General features: G+C 39.1%; 1 protein-coding gene across 2 annotated transcripts in view; it reads left to right on the plus strand.

Annotated features, from left to right (window-relative positions):
* epha7 (eph receptor A7) overlaps positions 1–19,504 on the plus strand; it is an 81,890-nt gene that overhangs the window by 53,054 nt on the left and 9,332 nt on the right. Inside the window, exons 6-14 of one of the 2 annotated variants that reach the window (XM_084954316.1) lie at positions 5,865–5,989; positions 7,001–7,169; positions 10,411–10,555; positions 12,795–12,850; positions 16,483–16,608; positions 17,069–17,254; positions 17,535–17,596; positions 17,822–18,031; positions 18,902–19,051. In XM_084954316.1, coding sequence (XP_084810442.1) covers positions 5,865–5,989; positions 7,001–7,169; positions 10,411–10,555; positions 12,795–12,850; positions 16,483–16,608; positions 17,069–17,254; positions 17,535–17,596; positions 17,822–18,031; positions 18,902–19,051 — 1,229 coding nt within the window. The remainder of the gene's footprint in view (positions 1–5,864; positions 5,990–7,000; positions 7,170–10,410; positions 10,556–12,794; positions 12,851–16,482; positions 16,609–17,068; positions 17,255–17,534; positions 17,597–17,821; positions 18,032–18,901; positions 19,052–19,504) is intronic. The other variant, XM_084954317.1, reaches the window with a different exon arrangement.

Here is a 19,504-nt window from a genome sequence, read left to right on the forward strand (position 1 = left end):
CTAAATCTGTAGAGTATTCTAACTCCACCACTATGTGGTTTATCTGTGGTCTTGTGTATGCTAAGCAGTTGCAAAAAACAGAAACAGGAAAATCATCTGATAAGTTAGTCTATGGAGAAGTGACTTGGCAGCAGCTGGTGAAACTGACTCCTATGGTGGACCAGAGGTGGCTCGTTTGCTGTCCACGCCACACCAGGGACTGCGTCTGCAGTGAGTTTTGTTGTAAGATGGAGGCGCTGTAGAAAGTACTACAGCAGGGCAAGTCTGTGGGCAGTTGCAACAGTACAACATTGGGAAGCTGACGATGTCATCAGCTGGGGTCGCATGAAATTAGGCAAAATTCAAATTGTGAACTTTTCTCAGGGAGAGGCAGACATTGTCCACCAGGAGAGGACACAGCCAGGAGCAAGTGGCAGAAGGCTGATGGAGAAACAGATCGGCAGAAATTGGGGCCCTCTTTCAGTGACCCGCGTACTATTCTCAATCGATGCAACCATTTTTTGTGCAGCCAGATGCCAGATTTAACCAAGAAGACAACTTGACCAGAAGGTTTAGCTCTGACCTTCAAGGAGAATTCCACTATATTTTTTAAAAAAGGCTCCTATCTCATTCTAACTAGTATGTTGACATCTGGTAAAAACTAACTTACCCACAGATATTCATAAACAGCTAACTGTTTATAGGGATCAGATTGATCTTAGTTTGTTTAGTTACAAACAGACAAAATAACACTTGAAGACCTATGAGTTGTACTGAGTGATATGCTGAAGATTGTTAGTTAAGTACAGAGGGGAAAAAGTCAGACAACTCAACCAATCAAATACTTAAGATTTGTCTAAAAAGTCCAAATTAAGAATAGACTGAGAATAGACTGATGGAGAGTCCATATAAATTGGCTTTGGTTGTAAGTTTGTAAAAATAAGAATGTCATACTAACATCAGAATAACATTCCTTCAGCTGAGCTTAGCACTGACAGGCTGTTTCTGATGAGCTTACTCTTTGGACTTTAAGTCCAACTTAACTTTTTCAAGTTGCTGCATTAAAAAATCAGTGGAGATCAATGTTGTCCCTACTGCTGATAAAAAAGAATTCGACTCAGGGAAGGGACATATAAATGAAAAGAGAATGCATCCCCTCCAGCCAATCACACCTCAGATTATATATCACTATTCTCTGACACAGCCTACAAACAATATTCAATAAATGTGTGATTTGAGCTCAGCATTGTGATGACTTTGGCCACAGTAAAGCAATAGCTAGAGCCAACATTTATCTTAATGTGCAGTAATCCGATTTCAGATTAATGATTTGTATCAATAACAAGTAATCGACATATTTCTGATAATTTGAAAACATCAGCCCTTAAAAGCTGGTTTCTCTTTATCTGCTAATGTGTAACGGCACTCGCTTTTATCTCTGTTACGGGAGTCACAACATAAAGTAGAGTTAATCTTGATTATGTCATACCTCGTTAGTGTCGAACCAAACTGTGTCTGGTTATTTGTTCCCAGGCTGCTGAGGATGAAGTGTTAAAAATCCTTTGGTGTAATAACAAGGCTGCCCTGTAAATATTTGTTTCTGCAGTGATGAAAAGGGAGACTGAATAGACCCACATATTGTGTTAAAGGCATCAGTTACTGCCAATGTGTGAAACACTTGACATGCTGGAGAATAGAGTCAGCTGAACTGTACTTTAAAGTATATGTCACATTGATTCCTAAGATTTCAAGGATGAAAAAATAAGTTTACCCATGTGTAAAAATGCTTTTATTTAGCATTAGTTGGTGCACAAAGTTAAAAAAAAAAAGTCTTCTGTGGAATCAGGAAAAGACTTTTCCCCCACAGACAACATTAGAATATCCAGGTCAAAAAAAAGAAAAACCTGCTGTAAACTTTTAAACACTGTTAAACACCAACAATCTCTTGCATTTCAACACAGATGGTGCCGTAGGCGTTAAATACACAAGCACATCTTGAAAATGGCAGTAATTAATATATGAGTTTTTAGGATTGCTATGGTACATGAGGCAAGCATAGAGGCAGATAAAGACGCTTATGTAATGAACTACCTCCACTCTGCTCTTTGCATCAGATTCAAAGTTAGATAGTGGAATGAAAGAAGAGGATATTAGAAATGCAATGTCTAATGTATTCATAAGATGATTCAAATTCAGAGCATGGTGGTGACTGGCTTCTGGTTCAGTTACCTTCTCAGAAGGTGTTCAGGGTCACTAACACATTTTCTAATATTGCAAAATAAATGCACAAATGCTTTTCAAAATGGTCTCTTTAAGACTGGCATGACAATTATACAATTTTCCACTGTGCTAAGCAGCACAGGTAGGCTAAAAGTGTGAGAGTGGCTGGCTGGTTTGAGTCTCCATGATATCAAGTCAGTCATTAATGGCTGTCACACAGTGCCGCCTGACTGATTTGCGGGGGAGGCAGAGAGAGCCCGAGGAACATGTTTTTTTCCTTTAGAATTAACGTTCAACCGTGGTCTGGATTCATATCCCTGAGAAATGCAGAATGACTTCTTTTATCATTCAGAAAATCACCCTGGTGGAATGATTACCTTTAGCCCATGGAACATCACATTTGCTAATACTGTTCACTGATCTCATGATCTCTCGGGAAACATAAGGCCCCAGCTCTCTGTCACCCATGAAAGGGTAAAGGAGGAGGTGGGCTTGACCTGAGCAATTGCTAATACATCCACAGGCCAACAGGGCTAAATGGGGCAGATCTAGTGCCTGAGCTCACATCACATACTGGAGGGAGAAGAAGCTGTGAGGGAAAGTAGCTCATCATACTTTATGTTAACTTTGTAGATCAGGCAGTATTACTGCCTTTGCATGAGAATAACAGCTCTCATACAAGTACACAGTTGAAGAAGAGAAGAATGCTTTGTCTCTCAGCAAGAACTGTATATTTTAAAAACTTAAGCACATGTTTGATATTTTGGTTACATATTACATATTTTGTACCCTCGGACAAGAGCCTGGTTTGCATAACCAAAACCATTATAAAGCTGCATAAGGAAAAGTGCATTTTAGAGAATAGGGAAGAAGAAGAAGAGGGAAAGTAAATAACATCTGATATTAAGAAAGGCCCAGTCTATCCTTGGAACAAATCTGAGTTTTGCACATGGTTGAACTATCCCAGGGGTCGACAACCTTCAACATCAAAAGAGCCATTTTAGCTCCTCCTACCAAACGATGGACGAAAAAGATCCACACAAATGGGTTCTGATGATGGATGTAACTAGGACAGGAATTAATGCGTAGAGTGTATGTATTAATAAAGTCATTTATGGTTAACCCTAACCCGAGTCACATGTGACTCTTTATAGGTGATATCCTTTGCAGGCAGCCAATCAGATCCAGCTTGTCACCATTTTCCTGACCTTTCCTGACCTTTTGACATTTCATAAGTCCAACCAACTTGTAGAATACGAGTGAAGAAACTCTGCAGTAGCACATCTGTTTGGCCCTTTCAAGTAAAGTTGTGTAATAAACACTGGGAATTAAGGGATTCCAATTTATTTTTAGCTTACCTCAAAAGGATATCTCAGGATATTCAAAGCACAGAGTTTAAACATTTAAGACACCTGGTCTCTGTGGTGTAACTAGTGTATCATGGGAGTTATTAGGTCTGATGTTTTTGGACAGAGGTTTAGGGAATAACAATTGTGATTTTCTTTTGCCTCTCCAATTTTTATCACTGTAGAGTGATGGATGTATTATCATCCAACAAAAAGTTTTCTCTATATTTGGAAGCCATACAGCAGCATGCCACCTGCAATACTGTCATGGATCATTGCTCATTTTCCAGTTTATTTCTCCAAATTGCATTTTTTCTTTGTTATTGATTGCGTTTAAACATAAAAGTAAAACAAAAGTTGCAGATAGTGTTACATTTCAAAATATCATAGAAAGAAATAAGCGCCATTAGAGGCACTTGAAATATGTCAAAAATAAAGACTTAAAACACTTGGGGATGAATCAAACAGGCAAGAAACATAGTTTTAGACCTATACACCAGAATTGGAATGGGGGAAGAGAAAGCAGCCAAGGCAGCAGTAACTGCTTGTTGTGACTTGTAAGAGAAAGCTCAGTCATCCCTTTGACTTGCTAACTGTGCTGAGAAAAGACACATTGTTTCTCTGTTTTGGGTGGATTATGAGGGAACATGTCACAACAGCAGGTTTTTGACAAGGTCTCGGGTGTTTGCTGTCTTGTGCATTACTGTTAGGAGCGCTGATGAGGCCTAATGAGGTTTTAATCCACCAAGAGTCATTAGTGGCAGGTCATCTTAAAACAATCTAAGGTCAGACTGTATTAAAGGTAGAGAGGTTCAACTCCCATGGGGTCACTGAGCATGACAGAGACACTTAGCAGCTTCTGTTTGTTCACAGGAAGGGACTGTCTCTACTGGGTTGATGCATTTTTTACATATTACAAACAGCCAAAAGGCAAGGCAGTTGTTGTTTTTCATTACATTTGTACATAAATAAAAAATTAAGTCAATAAGTACATTTCAGTTTGTATCTTTGTTCTTCATTCATACACTTTTCCTTCATTTCAAAGCTTGTTGCTGATCTAAAGACCAAGCAAAGAAATCCAACCACAGCTTTTTACAGGTGGCTTTTACCTTACAGTTCAAATCTTCCCCAGGGCAGCTTTCTCAAACTTGAAAAGATGTGTTAATTAATATGTTTTGCCCCTAGAGGAGTGTGAGTCATCACGATTGTACCGTATGTTTACAGAAAGGATTTTGGGGCTGTTTAGAGTGCAGATTTGCAGAAAGCATATTTTTTGAAAGCATCATCTCCTCCGGGTGAAGCTTGCTAATCCAAAAAGCTTGCCCTCTTTTTTCCTCACTGGGGTCTTTATGAAAAGTGCTGTAAAATTACGGTGATTATAATCAAAATGATGATAATGATGTACTGTAAAGGTAATGGAAGCTGTACGAGAAGCTGCAAACACAGCTGCTGAGCTAGAAGACGTTCGGCGTTACAGAAAACTTTGTTCAACAGCTGATTCTACTGCAGTTTAATACCAGACAAGGAAAAGGTGAAGTGGTCAGCGTGTGTTGATACGTCTTGCACAGCATATTTTACCCATCAACAGATCTAATGAAATGACGGTTCCAAAACCTGACCCAAACCCTTTCGGTTTTTTATGCTACATTTCAGCTGACTGGTTTGAGCTATGGTTTTATGAATTTTAAACCTGAAGGACAATAGCAGTAGATGAGGCCACAGCATTACTATATAGAAAGAGCAGGAGTACAGCAAATACACGGCCCAAAAGTTAGCTTAAAATCTGTCTACATAAGTGTGTATCATTTATCCTTTGTTACTGGCATGAACAACTGAAAAAATGTCTGTGCACTGTTTAGCAAAACTAAATGTAGCAGCAGTAAGTGACAGCCAGACACTTAAAATAAGTCATGCAAAGAGCCCGAGATAATTGGTGTGCATAAGACTGGTGTCAGGAGGTTACAGGTACACCCCTCTCCCTCTGAGAGGCTTCCTGAACAGCTCTGTCATGAGGGATGGTAAGTGTCTGCTTGTTCCACTAGAAATGTTGGGAGTAATTGAACTAAACTGTCATTCACAAGCTACAAATCGTGGTTTTCTCCTGGCTGGAATAATGCCACCTTCTGCTGTTGGTGGTGTAATTGAAATTTTGATCATGAGGTGTAAACATTTAGAAGCGTCCATGTGAATATTCATCATGTACAGAGGGCCTGCGAGTGTTGGTGGAGGAGCTGGTGCGGCTCATTTGCGGCTGGCCTTATGCCTGTGCATGCTGAGAGGGTTTGCCCTGCACTTATTGACATGTTCTTCTCTAAACAGCTCCGTCCCAGGTCAGCGAGGTCATCAAAGAGAGAGTGCAGCAGCACAGCGTCCACCTCTCCTGGCAGGAGCCCCAGCAACCCAACGGTGTCATCACAGAATATGAGATCAAATATTATGAAAAAGTAAGTTTGCGCTACATTTGTTTGTCTTTGTCTCTTCCCGAAGCACCATTTCTTTTTTTGCCAACTCCAACTCATTTTGCATTCTGTTTGCACATGGCTGTGAGTGGAATGCACAAGATTCTGCAAGTACCTTCTTTGTCTCATAATTGCAATAATGAATGAGATGCTCATGAGATTTTAATCAGGCTATAGTCCTTCACAGCCACCCCCACACACATGTTAGCACACGCGCAATCCATGGCTGCTGCTCTGCTAGAATTAGTAATCTGTTACTGTTATCTCCTTTCCCGTTCTGCATAGATTATGCTACTGTTTCACTGTGTTTCAAGTCTGAGCGCATCAGCTTTTTGCTGCGAGGTTTAACGAAGTGAATTTAACCCAGCAAATCAAAGGCAGAGTAGCAGAGCGCTGATGTCAGTCCTGCTGGCCGCAGTCTCTTGTGTACACTGACGAATCAGTCTTCTGTGTCACGTACTATGGCTGTGGTCTGCCCAGCTGTAAAAGTGGAAAGTTGGAAGAAATGACCGCACCCGTAACAGAGCCTGGCATTCCATTTGGGCTTTTGCTGAGCAAAACATTTACAGATCAACAGCAAAGCACACAGCGCGTGCAGCCTGTGAATCCAAATGTATTCCTTGATGGAAAAGATATTTTCAGATGCCTTTATGTTCTCCTCGAGGCATGCTGCCTAATGGTAGATAATGATTTCAGTTAGAACTTTTTGTCTTCTAGAATCTACAATCATAAAAATGTGATGTTCACCATTTTCGTGACATAAATTCTGAAAGTCGTAACAAAGGGCAGGCTAAAACTACAGTGATATAACTCAGTCACTGATTATTCTTATTAATACTCTTCATTTGCCTTAACTTTGTCATTTTAAAAAGTTGTGACTCACGTAAATTTGAATGTAAATGTCATCAGCAGTAATGTGAAAGCATTTCAAAATGCTAATAAAGACAACTTATACTATATAAAATGGGTAAAATTACCTTTTTTTTTCCTGTGCAGGATCAGAAGGACCGGATTTACTCTACTGTGAGGTCAAAGTCCACATCAGCTACGGTGAACAACCTAAAGCCCAGCACAGCCTATGTGTTCCAGATTAGGGCTTTCACAGAAGCAGGATATGGCACCTTTGGGCCTAGACTAGAGATAACCACCAAAGAAGAGGCCACAGGTAGGGCTTAGTGTTTCTGTCACCATGCTTTACAGTTTTATACATTGTTGTAATAATCATTGCAAGTAGAAACAAAGGCTGTCCTCTATAACTTCCTTAGATTTCACCATATTCCTGAAGTATTAAGGCTGACCATATTTCACTTTTTGCGATACTCTCTGGCAGTTGATAACTTTTTTTTCTAGTTGGTAAGACTGCCCATTGCTTAATCAAGTCATCACAAGGACTAACACTCCAAGACAGTGAATCTTTATAGAGTCTATGACCTCATTTATGTAAGCAGCCTAGTCATGGTCTTGTCCTGGTATTTTATGTGCTGAAACAAATATAATGCTTGGACTTTTTTCCTGCCTGGGTCCCCAATCTTTGTTTATGATTGTTTATGTCGTAGTTAGTTAGTTAGTACATTTATCGGGGGGTGCACATCACGTTATGTTGTGGTGGAGTTTGCGATTACGATAAAGCTATGGTGAAGTTTTCACCCTGAAGGATAAATCCTCACTATAAGACTACACCAATATTTTGGAGACAAGTAAACATGACTTTTTTCCTTTTGGAAACAATTTAAATAGTTGGCGATGTTTGTATCACTGGCTATTTTTCCCTGATTGCCAAGACTTGGAAGAGCAATTATACAATAAAAAACACAAAAACTACATATTCTCGTAGCATAGATTTAGCTTTAGGACCCTCACCAATGATGACTCTAATCTTCTCTGTGTTACTTTAGCAACATTTATAGGGTGATATAAGACTGTGATAAATGGCAATTAGGTTTGCACAATTTATTACTTTATTTTAGATCAAAATGAACCACATAGGGTGCCACAGTAGCTCACCTGGTTGATTAGGTCAGCGGTCCCCAACCTTTTTTGCGCCACGGACCGGTTTATGCCCGACAATATTTTCACGGACCAGCCTTTAAGGTGTTGTGGATAAATACAACAAAATAAAACTAGTACCGGTACCGAAAAAAAGAAAATTTATTCATAACACACGTGAAAAGACCAAGGAAAACCGAGTAAACGATAAAAACGATAACAAAATAACGCTGAAAACCGATAAAAACCCTGAAAACTATACATTTCACACCTGAGCCTCAACTCTCACGGGCCGGTACCGGTCCGAGGCCCGGGGGTTGGGGACCGCTGGATTAGGTGACCTACATACCAACAATTACTGCAGAGGCCTGGGTTTAAGCATGTGTCAGTCACCCACATTCTTTCTCAGCCCTCCTTTCCTGTATAACAAAGGTAAAAAAAAAATCAAATATTAAAAAGAATTAATTAATAAATTTACACTTAATTGTGGTTAAGCGTCGATCCATGTGGGCGGAAGCAGTATGTGGTTTAGTTAGGCGCAGCAGTATGACTCCAGTTTAACTGATGCTGGGCCACAGCAGTGCACTAACTGTAAACAAAAGATAGATTTTCAGTCTGAAGTGAAGGCGCTACGGAAGTGTGTGAAACCTGCATTCTCTCTAACGGCCAGCAGGGGGCAACTCCTGTCTTTTTGTTTTGGTAATGTTATACAGATTGTATGGAATTCTATAGTAAAAATGACCCTCAGCACCTTTTAATCTCTAGTTTCATGGTGAGTTTATGATTTTCTCTGATTAAGTCTGAGATCCCTATTAGAGTCAAAAAAGATGTTTTGGGTGTGTCGAACACACCTATTTCAAAACACCTAATGACGAAAATATTCAGCGTGAGCTTTATAAGATGGGACTCTGTGGCTGTAACACAGTTTTCCCCACTCAAATATTTAGGCACAACTTGTTAATATTTCCTTCTACTGTAGTAATAGCCCAGGGAAATTAGTTGCTTTCAAGCAATGCAAACACAAATTGCTTTGACTTTATGCTGACAACACATCGTGGGAAAAATCGCTAAGCACAAGGACAAACTGCTGTAGTGTCGAGAGGATAAACCTATTACATTAGCTCAGCCCTGAGTTTTAAAGTGTGTTATTGAAAGTCTGGCGTTATACAATTTTGTGAAAGACGTACACGAGGTAAGGTCGCAATCCCTCTGTTGACATAGAAACATTGCCGGGTTACTGTTAATGCCCATTTTTTATTTTATTTTTTTGTGATATTTATAAATTTACTATAATATTACAGAACAAATGATATGCTTTTTAAACAGCAGCAGCAATAGTTTGGAAGTTATTAGCGGTTATGAATTTGAATAAATCTTTAATGAAGGCGTTGTTATGGAATAATACAATAAATGGATATTGGATCTTTAACATGTTTTACGAAATTAAGCAGGCACACTGTTCTTTCTGAGACTGCCAAAGGGATTTTTCGCAGCTTGGCAACCCAAATGTTGGAGTATGTAAATATTTATTTTATTTTTTTTTAGCATTAATAAAGCTTGAATTGTTTCTTTTTTTTCCTTTTTGTTTTCTTTTTTTTAAAAAGTACCCAAAACCAAAGTTTCAGCTTTTTCCGCCTTTAATCCTTTGTTTGCATTATTTTCTCTTTAGTTTTGAGATCTACCATCCAGCCTGTTCACCCAAAATTACACCCTTGCCCATTTTACATCCAACATTTCTGCATAAAAGGACACGTTAATTACTCATAACCACATGCCGAGTGTGTCCTGTATCAAGGTTAGAAGTTTGCAGTCTAGGCATGGTTGTGATAGTGTCCTTGACCGAGACAGTGAACCACAGCTTCCAGAGGAAAACCTGCAAGTGTGTAATATGACAGTAAAATTCTTCTCCAAATAGATGATTGCTAATATTGATTTTTGATTGGACAAAAGGCACATGACAGATTTTTTATAGCTTCCACTTTTTTCCTGATACTGCATTTCTCAGTATTTACACAGTGCGGATCCACTTGATCTGAAATGCACAAGTATCCTCTTTTTACGATTGCACTCACCAGTTTGTCAGTGCAAACTGTCTGAGCACAGTGAGAGCTGTGCATGGGAAACAATTCAACCTGAATGTGTCTTTGTTTGAGATGAAGGGCATCGCTGTCGCCGTCTGGGACTATTAAGCCCACTTTCTGAAACAGTAGAGCCGTGTGTATAAGGACAGCTCAAAAATAGAAACGTCCCTCTTCCACTCTCTCAGAGGTTAGGAAAAGGGTGGGGGGTGGGGCACGTTATCAATCTCCATGCTACTCAATGGGCTCAATTACCAAATGTCCTGCAGATTGTAGTCTGATGTGCTGAAGTTCACTCAAAGTGTTTCCGTTTTTCTTTGGTGTGTGTGTCCATTTCATCAGCTGCAATCGTCTCTAGTGAGCAGAACCCCGTCATCATCATTGCAGTGGTGGCCGTGGCGGGGACCATCATACTGGTGTTCATGGTGTTTGGCTTCATCATCGGGAGAAGGTACGCTCTCGCGGGCCCCATTGACTCTCCGCTCCTGTGAGTCTGCGCTTGTCAATTAGCTTTTCTGTCACTCACAAGGCCTCCACGCCAGTGGAGTCGTCACTCACTCACGCACACACAATGCACACGCATACACACACATCCACCCGTCATCTTGTGGCATGCTGTGCTAATGGGCTATGAGGCATCATTTTTCTTTTTTTTCCACTCTAAACAAAATTTTAAGCTATTTTTTGCAGTACCATTATGAAACAAGCACTCAACAATGAGAAAGCTTTGGCTCTGCATTCCTGTGTGTGAGTGTATGAAAAATCCTGAGGGCAAAATGAAGTATGGTGCTGATGTTTTTTTCCACCATCACAAAGCACCCAGTCCACTGTCATTATCACCATTCCCTCACACATTTCATCTGTTTTCATCTATACAAGTGGAATTTCATCCATGATTCATGATGGATTCATCAGAATCGGAGCATTCTAATCCAAGGTGGGCTTTTTGTGTCAAAAAAAAGTGGCTCAGCGCTCACAGGTAGAATCAGCATGATTTTACATGACATTAATAAAGTGAGCTCTAACTGTGGTAACATCACCCTTTCTGTGTGCATCACATTAGTGATGCAAATGAATTAAACCTTTAAATGATATTCATGAGAGCATCCCCCATTGCTTTCAAAACTAAAGGTTTATTTTTAAAATATTTTTTAATTATTATAACTTTGTTGGTCATACTATTAAGTACTAATGAAGTTAGTTAGTTCATACATCTTCAGTCGAGTCATATGTCATTATTTTAACTATATACAATATATGAAAACATACCGATGAGTAAGTCACATTGTTAGAAATATGTGTTTTACAAGATACAGAGCATAATTATTTTTTCCTTTTGCTTGTATAAGAAAAAGCATAAAAAATAAAATAAAATAAAATAAATACATAAATAATCGCTGCTTCAGGTCACTGTATAAAACACCATCTTCAGAGTTGCATCTTTGCCACATGCTAACTAAAATATCATTATAGAGTTGTTGCAATTAATGAATTATTTAAATTTTGAACTATTTGAGGAGCAGATAGTAACATAGGTCCCTACCTCCAAGTCTCTGAAACTTGATTTAAAAGGTACCAATGTTTATGTGTTGGAGCTCTAACTGTTGTTTTGGAAATTGTGTTGTTTTTTTTAGTAGTTGCCTGAAATGCAGCCTGACCGCTAGGCCTAAGAGGTTTGCTGTTAAATGCTAATTCAATTCAATTCAATTCAATTCAATTTTATTTATACAGCGCCAAATCACAACAACAGTCGCCTCAAGCGATCATATGACCCCCAATGAGCAAGCCCTTTGGTGGCAGTGGGAAGGAAAAACTCCCTTTTAACAGGAAGAAACCTCCGGCAGAACCAGGCTCAGGGAGGGGCAGCTATCTGCCGTGCCCAGTTAGGGAGAGAGAAGGAAGGCAGGATAAAAGACATGATGTGGATGTGGAATGTTAAGTAGTTAAGTCTCCACAGAATTCTGCTGAACATGGCATGTGCACAACATAAATTGGTACTTTTACTTTGGGATGTTCTGTGTAAGCTCCTTCAATATCTCTCGTCTCAAAAAAGCAACAAACAATACAAGCTTTATGAGACTGCTAAGGCTCAGAATGTCCCATCAACATATGTCCTACTATGTATGTGTGACAAATAATTTCCACTTAAACCTACTCACAACATACATAACGTGAATAAGACCATCTAACACCATTTCTGAGTAGCATACTCCATTTCTGGATAAAGCATGTCAAAAAGATCAAAAGTCTTCCTTGAATTTGGAGACAGATGAACCAAAATACTTCACTTTAGACAGAAAAAATTCTCGAATCTTAAAACATGTAGTAGAAACAAAGGAGACATGCTTTGCTACATACGTGAGCATTTTCATCCACAGTAAGTGCATGTCCATCATTTGTGGCTTATTTAATCTTCCTATGTCATTCACCTTTTTTCACAAAGACCAGCCTTGTCCAGCAAATCACTTGCTTAAGGGAACCTTCAACACGTTAATATTGCAAGACGTGTTGAAAAGTACTTTACAGTGCATGTATTATTGGATATCTTACATGATTAGATGCTTGAGCTACTTTTCCTAGTTGAGGCTGTTGGGTTCACAGCTCCTGCTGCTCAGCTGGGTTTCTTGAGGGATTTGTCTTGCATTAAAATTCTTGTAAATTAGGGCATTTATTTCCTCTGCACAATCAGTTGATTCTGCTGCTCTCTTCCTCTTCCGCCTGTACAGGCACTGCGGGTACAGCAAAGCTGATCAGGAGGGAGATGAGGAGCTCTACTTCCAGTGTGAGTGCCTGCATTCCTTATCCGTAAACACACTTACAGAACTTGTATGTAGATGGTATACACACACGCACGCACATACAAATATTGCATTGATGTCTAGGCCTTAAAATCTTTTAGCACTTCGAGGCATGACTGTTTCATCCCAACTCATCTATCAAGAAAAATCTGTTGCTGATTTGCTAGACTCAGCCTGTTGAGATAAAGAAGTCAGGGGCCAAAAACACATGAATCTGACAGCTGCCAGGCAGGGATAAAAGGACTGACAAACATACAAAAGGGAGTCCTTTAAAAATGTAACCATAAGGCAGGTGGTTTTAGTGGTTGACAGGGTTTTTGGTGTGCACACAGTTGTAGCTGCTGCTTTTATCATTTAGGTATTTTTTTTAAACTGATACACCACCCCTAATGATAACCCTGGAACTCCAGCTGCAGACAGCTTTCCCAAGTGGAACCATAATGATCTGCCCTGTAGGCAAACTGCTGATTTGGAAACAAAGGGTCAGGGGTGTCACTAAGTGCATTGCTAGAGCAGAAGCACTTCTAGGTTGGCTACTGCTAAGTATCTGATAGATCCACCTGAACAGATCACAGCTCAACCCAACCTGCCAGGGGAAAAAGCACTGGGAGAAAATACAAACAATGCTAGATTTGGGCTTAATGGACAGATCTGCTGTGCAATATCAAATGACGGGAGACTTCCAGGGTGACAGAGAAGCTAGATAGCACATAAATCCAACATGTAGACCCAATTTGTCTGCCATGAAGAGGCGAGGAAGTCATGATAAGACATCTCCTATCAGATCCCAGACGTCTTGGATGGACGAAGCAATTATCCGAGCAAGTCGAGGGAAATCTCAGCTGCTGGTGTCCCCTTGCCGGAGCACAATGCTTTAGCTGTATTTACACTGGTGCATTGAATAGACTGCTTTTCAGAGAATAATTGTCTCTCCGATTGAATGTGCTCGTTGTGCTGTTGTGTTGTTTTTGACCAGAGTCTTACAGCTGTAGTGTCTCATTAAATTTTTAAAGTTGACAGGTTATGTTGTTATCAGTGTAAATTTCAAATACACACTGTAACAACCCCCAAAAGTGGTCTGTTAACCTAATAGTGCATAATATTGTAATTTACTATTATATTATTATTATACTATAATATTTAATTTGGAGAGCTGTTTGAAATAGTAACCTCCCTGCCCCCGTCCTCTCCCTAACCTTGTTTTGTTTGATTTATTTCCAACAAACTGTTTTTGGTCTTACGTAATGGATATTCATGAACCGTTCCCTTATCACTGATGTTGGAAATTGCACAGAGTTAATTTTAAGACGTTCCCAAATGCCTAGGGTGCCAGAGTCTAACAAAAGTAGCAAACCTGTCTCAAAATCTCATTTAGCTTCATTCATTTCTTATGATGGAAAATGTTTCATTTGCATCAGTTCTCTACCATCTCATCTTTCCTTGATGTTCTTTTCCATTGTCTTTTTCAAAGCACGTCATTGTGCATTGTCAAATCAAAACAAAAATTGATCGACTGATTTTCCAGCCTAGAGACAAGTTGTCAGGGTAGCAGCAGAAATTCATTAAGACTGTTATAGGGAGAGACTATGTAAGCAAAAGGTGATGAGCACCTTTTGCTTACATAGCATTTTTTTTAAATATTTCAACAATTTTCATACTGTTAGAAGATCTCTACAGGTAGGCAGACTCATTCCAGGATATTAATACGTCTTTGTATGTCTATTTGTGGTTTGGGTGACCTTTATATTATAGTTGCATTTGAAATGGGAACTTTATATGAAATTAGACAGCTCATAGCAAGCTAGTTTGAAACAACACATTATATGTAGTTTGATTTGACCTACTTGAAGACCCAGATATTTATTTCAAGTGGTCCAGTTTCAGTAACTTACCTAAGTATATTCTTTAAGTCCTGGTGGTAAGGGTTTAGATTTGGGTTATCATCCAAGTTCCTTAATCACCTGACGTACCTCTAAACCCAAGTACTTCTCTAAAAAATTGTTTAATAAATTTACCACAAAAACAAATTTATTGTCTTTGTTTACAAAACATCCTTTATATTTCTAACATATGGTTTGGTAAGTTTACTGTTACTCTAATTATCAATGATGGCCCTAATCCCAAATCCTTAACTTGTGTTAGAATATGCAGTTTTTGGCCTTTAAGGGTGTTTAGGGATTAGGGCTATAATAGAGATATGTAGTGCTAAATCTAGACCTCAGTGTTAAATCCATTTGGTCACGGGTAAAGTCAATACGACGTCGTTCAAAAATTTACAAAATTGAGATCCATCATAATTAAAGATTAAACGTTTTAACATGGATATCAGCATTAGGACAGTGATAGGTCTAAACAGAAGTGTCAGCAGCTAATAAGACAGACCTTAACAGACTTCAGTTAGTCCACAGTAAGGCAGCCAGATTAGTGTTAGGATGTTCATGCTATACCAGTATTGGATCAAATGCATAATAAACTTTTTTTGCTTCCAGTACAAGCTAAATTACACTACGGCTTACTTTTATTTATAAAGAAAGCAACACTGTTAAACACACCACATTTTTTCTCTGCTCAGCTGCAGTATCCAGATGAAATATACGATTTTTAACAAAAGCATAATATAGTAATTCCTCAAGCCAAAAGTAACGTTTTGAAAAACTGTGATATTTAGAGCATATTTTACGTGGAATAAACTGGCTTATGCAATTAGAGAACAAGCTACTATTCCTAATGTAAAAAAATAAAATAAAGTCTATTTACACAGTTTTTAATTATTGTAAATATTGTAAGAGGCCAGTGTTGTGACCTGTTTTTGATTCTTGTGTATTGTGCCTCAATGTTATTGATATTTCCATATCAATAACATTGTAACATATATTTTTACAATTACAAAACCTCACTGTGGCTGTAAGAGCCAAATGATGTGGATATTTTTTCATCTACTGTTTTACTGTGAAATGCTGTATTAGATTATACTTCATCGCTTGGGCCCCAGAAAGACCACTATTGTGGAAGCTAATGGGGTTCCTTATAAATAAAATGAATACATAAATAAACACCTTTGCTTATCAGTCTGCAAATTATACAGTCCAAAATAAAGACACTTAAATTTCTTTGATAAATTCCTGAACCCTGAAAACCAATATCATTTAGTATAAGCAACTGCAGAACTTCAAAAATGGGTCAAAAAAATTCAAATACATGCAAAAAACCTCAAAACAAAACGTGCTCACTGTTGGCTATAAAGCTTATTGTTGTGAGCAAACTGATGGGAGATTTAAGAAGTCGATAGCCCCGCACCCACTCAATCACACATAAAAACACCCCGCTATCCATAGAATGATATCATGGATAGAAAAGCACCGAGTTGAATACAGCCGGTAGGACAGATTATTTTTCAGGGAGTCTCTGCAGAGAGGTGAAATGTAACCGACAACCTCATAAAAAGCACGACGCACAGGTTACTCAAATCTTAGCTTCCCTTTTTTGACACCAGTCGCTGACTGCTCAGCAATTCCCTGTGACTCACTGGCCTTACCAATCGTTTGCCTGTCAAGCACCCGCTGGTGCGCAGTGTGCATATTTAATCATTAACAGTAATCCTCTTACCTTTCTACAGTTAAATTTCCAGGCACCAAAACCTACATTGACCCCGAAACCTACGAGGACCCAAACAGGGCTGTCCATCAATTTGCCAAGGAGCTGGATGCCTCTTGCATTAAAATCGAGCGGGTTATTGGAGCAGGTGAGCCCATCCCATGTCTCTCAGCTCTTTGTGTTTAGTCAGTCAGTGCTCTCGTATATCACACTGACAACCAAATATTTACACCTTGAATGGGGACACAGCTTTATGCATCGTGTATTGATGGAGCAATTGCAAAGAGGGGAAAAAAGTTCATTGCAATTAATGTGTGGGCTACATTTGGTAGAGGCAATCACAGCGCTACCCACAGCTGAAAAATTGCTGCCACATGGGTTTTACAGAGGCGGTCAATGACAGTATCTATGCATCTCTAGCATGCCTTATTATAGGTGTGGGCCGCATTCCCCTGAGTATAACAAGGTGTCACACTCCAATTTGTATTCCTGCTCTGCACAGCTGCTTTGTCTCAAAATACACTAATAAATTTGTCATCTTGAAGTGCTGCTTCTTCGTTTTTTTGTACCCACTCTCCACCTCACTCATGAAGTTTCACCTCACGCAGGAGAGTTTGGAGAGGTGTGCAGTGGCCGACTGAAGCTGCCTGGAAAACGGGATGTGTCAGTTGCCATCAAGACACTCAAAGTGGGATACACTGAGAAGCAGAGGCGTGACTTCCTGTGTGAAGCCAGCATTATGGGACAATTTGACCATCCTAATGTCGTTCATCTGGAGGGAGTCGTGACGAGAGGTAAACACAATGTTTAAAACTCTAAATGAAGGAGTTCAAACATTCTGTAAGACCTGCATCATCAGAATAGATTTAGCTGGCAAAGTTCGACTGACGTACCACATAAAATTAGCTGCATTTCCTCATTTAGATGCAGTAATAAAAGGAGCAGATGGTGAGCTTTAATTAAATGCAATGAAAACGTATGGTTAAAAATAACTGCTTTTTATTAGGGAGTATTTTGTGAGCAAATAAAATGTAGGTGTTAATTAATAATCCCCTTTCTTTTTTATTTCTCCAGGAAAACCAGTCATGATTGTCATCGAGTACATGGAGAACGGCTCATTAGATGCTTTCCTCAGGGTAAGTATAACCTTCGATGTGCAGGAGGCTCTGAGCGGCATCTTTTGTAACTTTTCCCTGCAGTTTGCTGGAAAGTGTCTCAGAGAGTGGGGAGTCTGCAGCAGAATTTGTGCAGTGCATAAATATCATAAATCTTGTGCTGAAGCTTCTGCAGTGCTGTGACCTACATTTCCATCATGGTCAGTGAAAATGGCTGACCTGTCTGTGTTTTACTGTGCCGTGCAGAAACACGATGGCCAGTTCACAGTCATCCAGCTGGTGGGAATGTTACGGGGTATAGCAGCGGGAATGAGATACCTTTCCGATATGGGATATGTCCATCGTGATCTGGCTGCACGGAATATCCTGGTCAACTGCAATCTCGTGTGTAAAGTGTCTGACTTCGGCCTGTCGAGGGTGATAGACGACGATCCCGAGGCTGTCTACACAACAACCGTGAGTCAATTAAAGCACTTGCTCTCCCCACCAAGAGCCCTGTCTGAATTCTCTAATCAAGTCACTGCTCGTGAATGTTTAAGTGAGCACCAGCCTACTCTACACCATTTTTAGTATGTGAAACTGTGTATTTTACCACAACTTCCTAACAGGACGGTCTTTTGGAATGCTTTAAAGGTGTAAATCATTAAAATCAAATATTTAATAATGCTTTAGAGTTCAATTATAACTGTTATATAAATGAAAATCATTAAAATGTCAGGAATTTTAAATGCTGTTATTAGTAGCCATCTGGCAAATTCACAACAGAGAACAACCTGAATTCTTCAATAATCAAGAGACCCTTAAAGTGAATCAGATTAATTTGTAAAATTGTAAAAGGGCAACACTAAAAATGGATTTTACTCATTAGCATTATGGTGAAGGGAAGGACTGGAAATGTCCTCAAGAAAAAGATAAAAATGTGTAATGTAATATTTAGGGTGGTTCGAATATATGATGGACATTCAATTGCAACTCCACAATATACCAAGCCAGTACTTCAAGTGTGTAGTCTTTCAGCTGATATCAGTTTTGTAAGCAGCAAAACAGTAAAAATGGTGAAATGTTAAGTTTGCATTACATTTTTTTACATTGTAAAAAGAAGAATGGATGCACTTTCGTCAAGGTTCTCAGAAGCAAAAGAGCAAGACCAGCCAACTATTTACACTAAGCTTTATGACATTGATAAAGGATTTAGTAGCTATTAAATCCTATAGCTAATAACTAAAAGTTGGTAAAAGTCTGCTAAAGCTGTTTTGTGTCTTATGTGTATTTTTGCATATAACTGAAAAATGCATAAAAATCTTTTGATACTGTTTTACTGAACAGGGTGGAAAAATCCCTGTCCGGTGGACTGCACCAGAAGCTATCCAGTACCGTAAATTCACCTCTGCAAGTGACGTGTGGAGTTACGGTGTTGTCATGTGGGAGGTTATGTCGTATGGAGAACGGCCTTACTGGGACATGTCCAACCAAGATGTAAGTTACTTCTGGACGTACGTTCATAACATGACTGACAGGAGAACACAATCACTGGTTTCAACACTTGTAATAACAATAATAATGATAGTCACAATTAGATCTTATTAATGTAAGTGACCCAAATTATAAACCAGTGTTAAGGGTCTCAGTGCACTGAAGGCTGTGCATTACTTCCAATCAGATTCTTGAATGAAAACTACTATTTCACAAAATATTATCTGAAGCCAGACACGAGTTGTCAGAGTATAACAATTTCCCCAGAAGTTCACCCTTAATTATGACTAATAAAGTCCTCCCATTAAAACATTGAAAAAAAATCACAGACAGAAATTCTGGTTCACAATTCTTTTTTGAGGTTTCTTACAAGATCCTCATGAGAGCAGCTCTGCGATGACAGTAACCTTGGGCTTAATTAGTTCAAGAAGTCTTGCTATAATCATGCTGCTTGAA

The sequence above is a fragment of the Perissodus microlepis genome, chromosome 15 (assembly GCF_051167445.1).
Source record: "Perissodus microlepis isolate ML-2025 ecotype Zambia chromosome 15, ASM5116744v1, whole genome shotgun sequence".
Lineage (NCBI taxonomy): Eukaryota > Metazoa > Chordata > Actinopteri > Cichliformes > Cichlidae > Perissodus > Perissodus microlepis.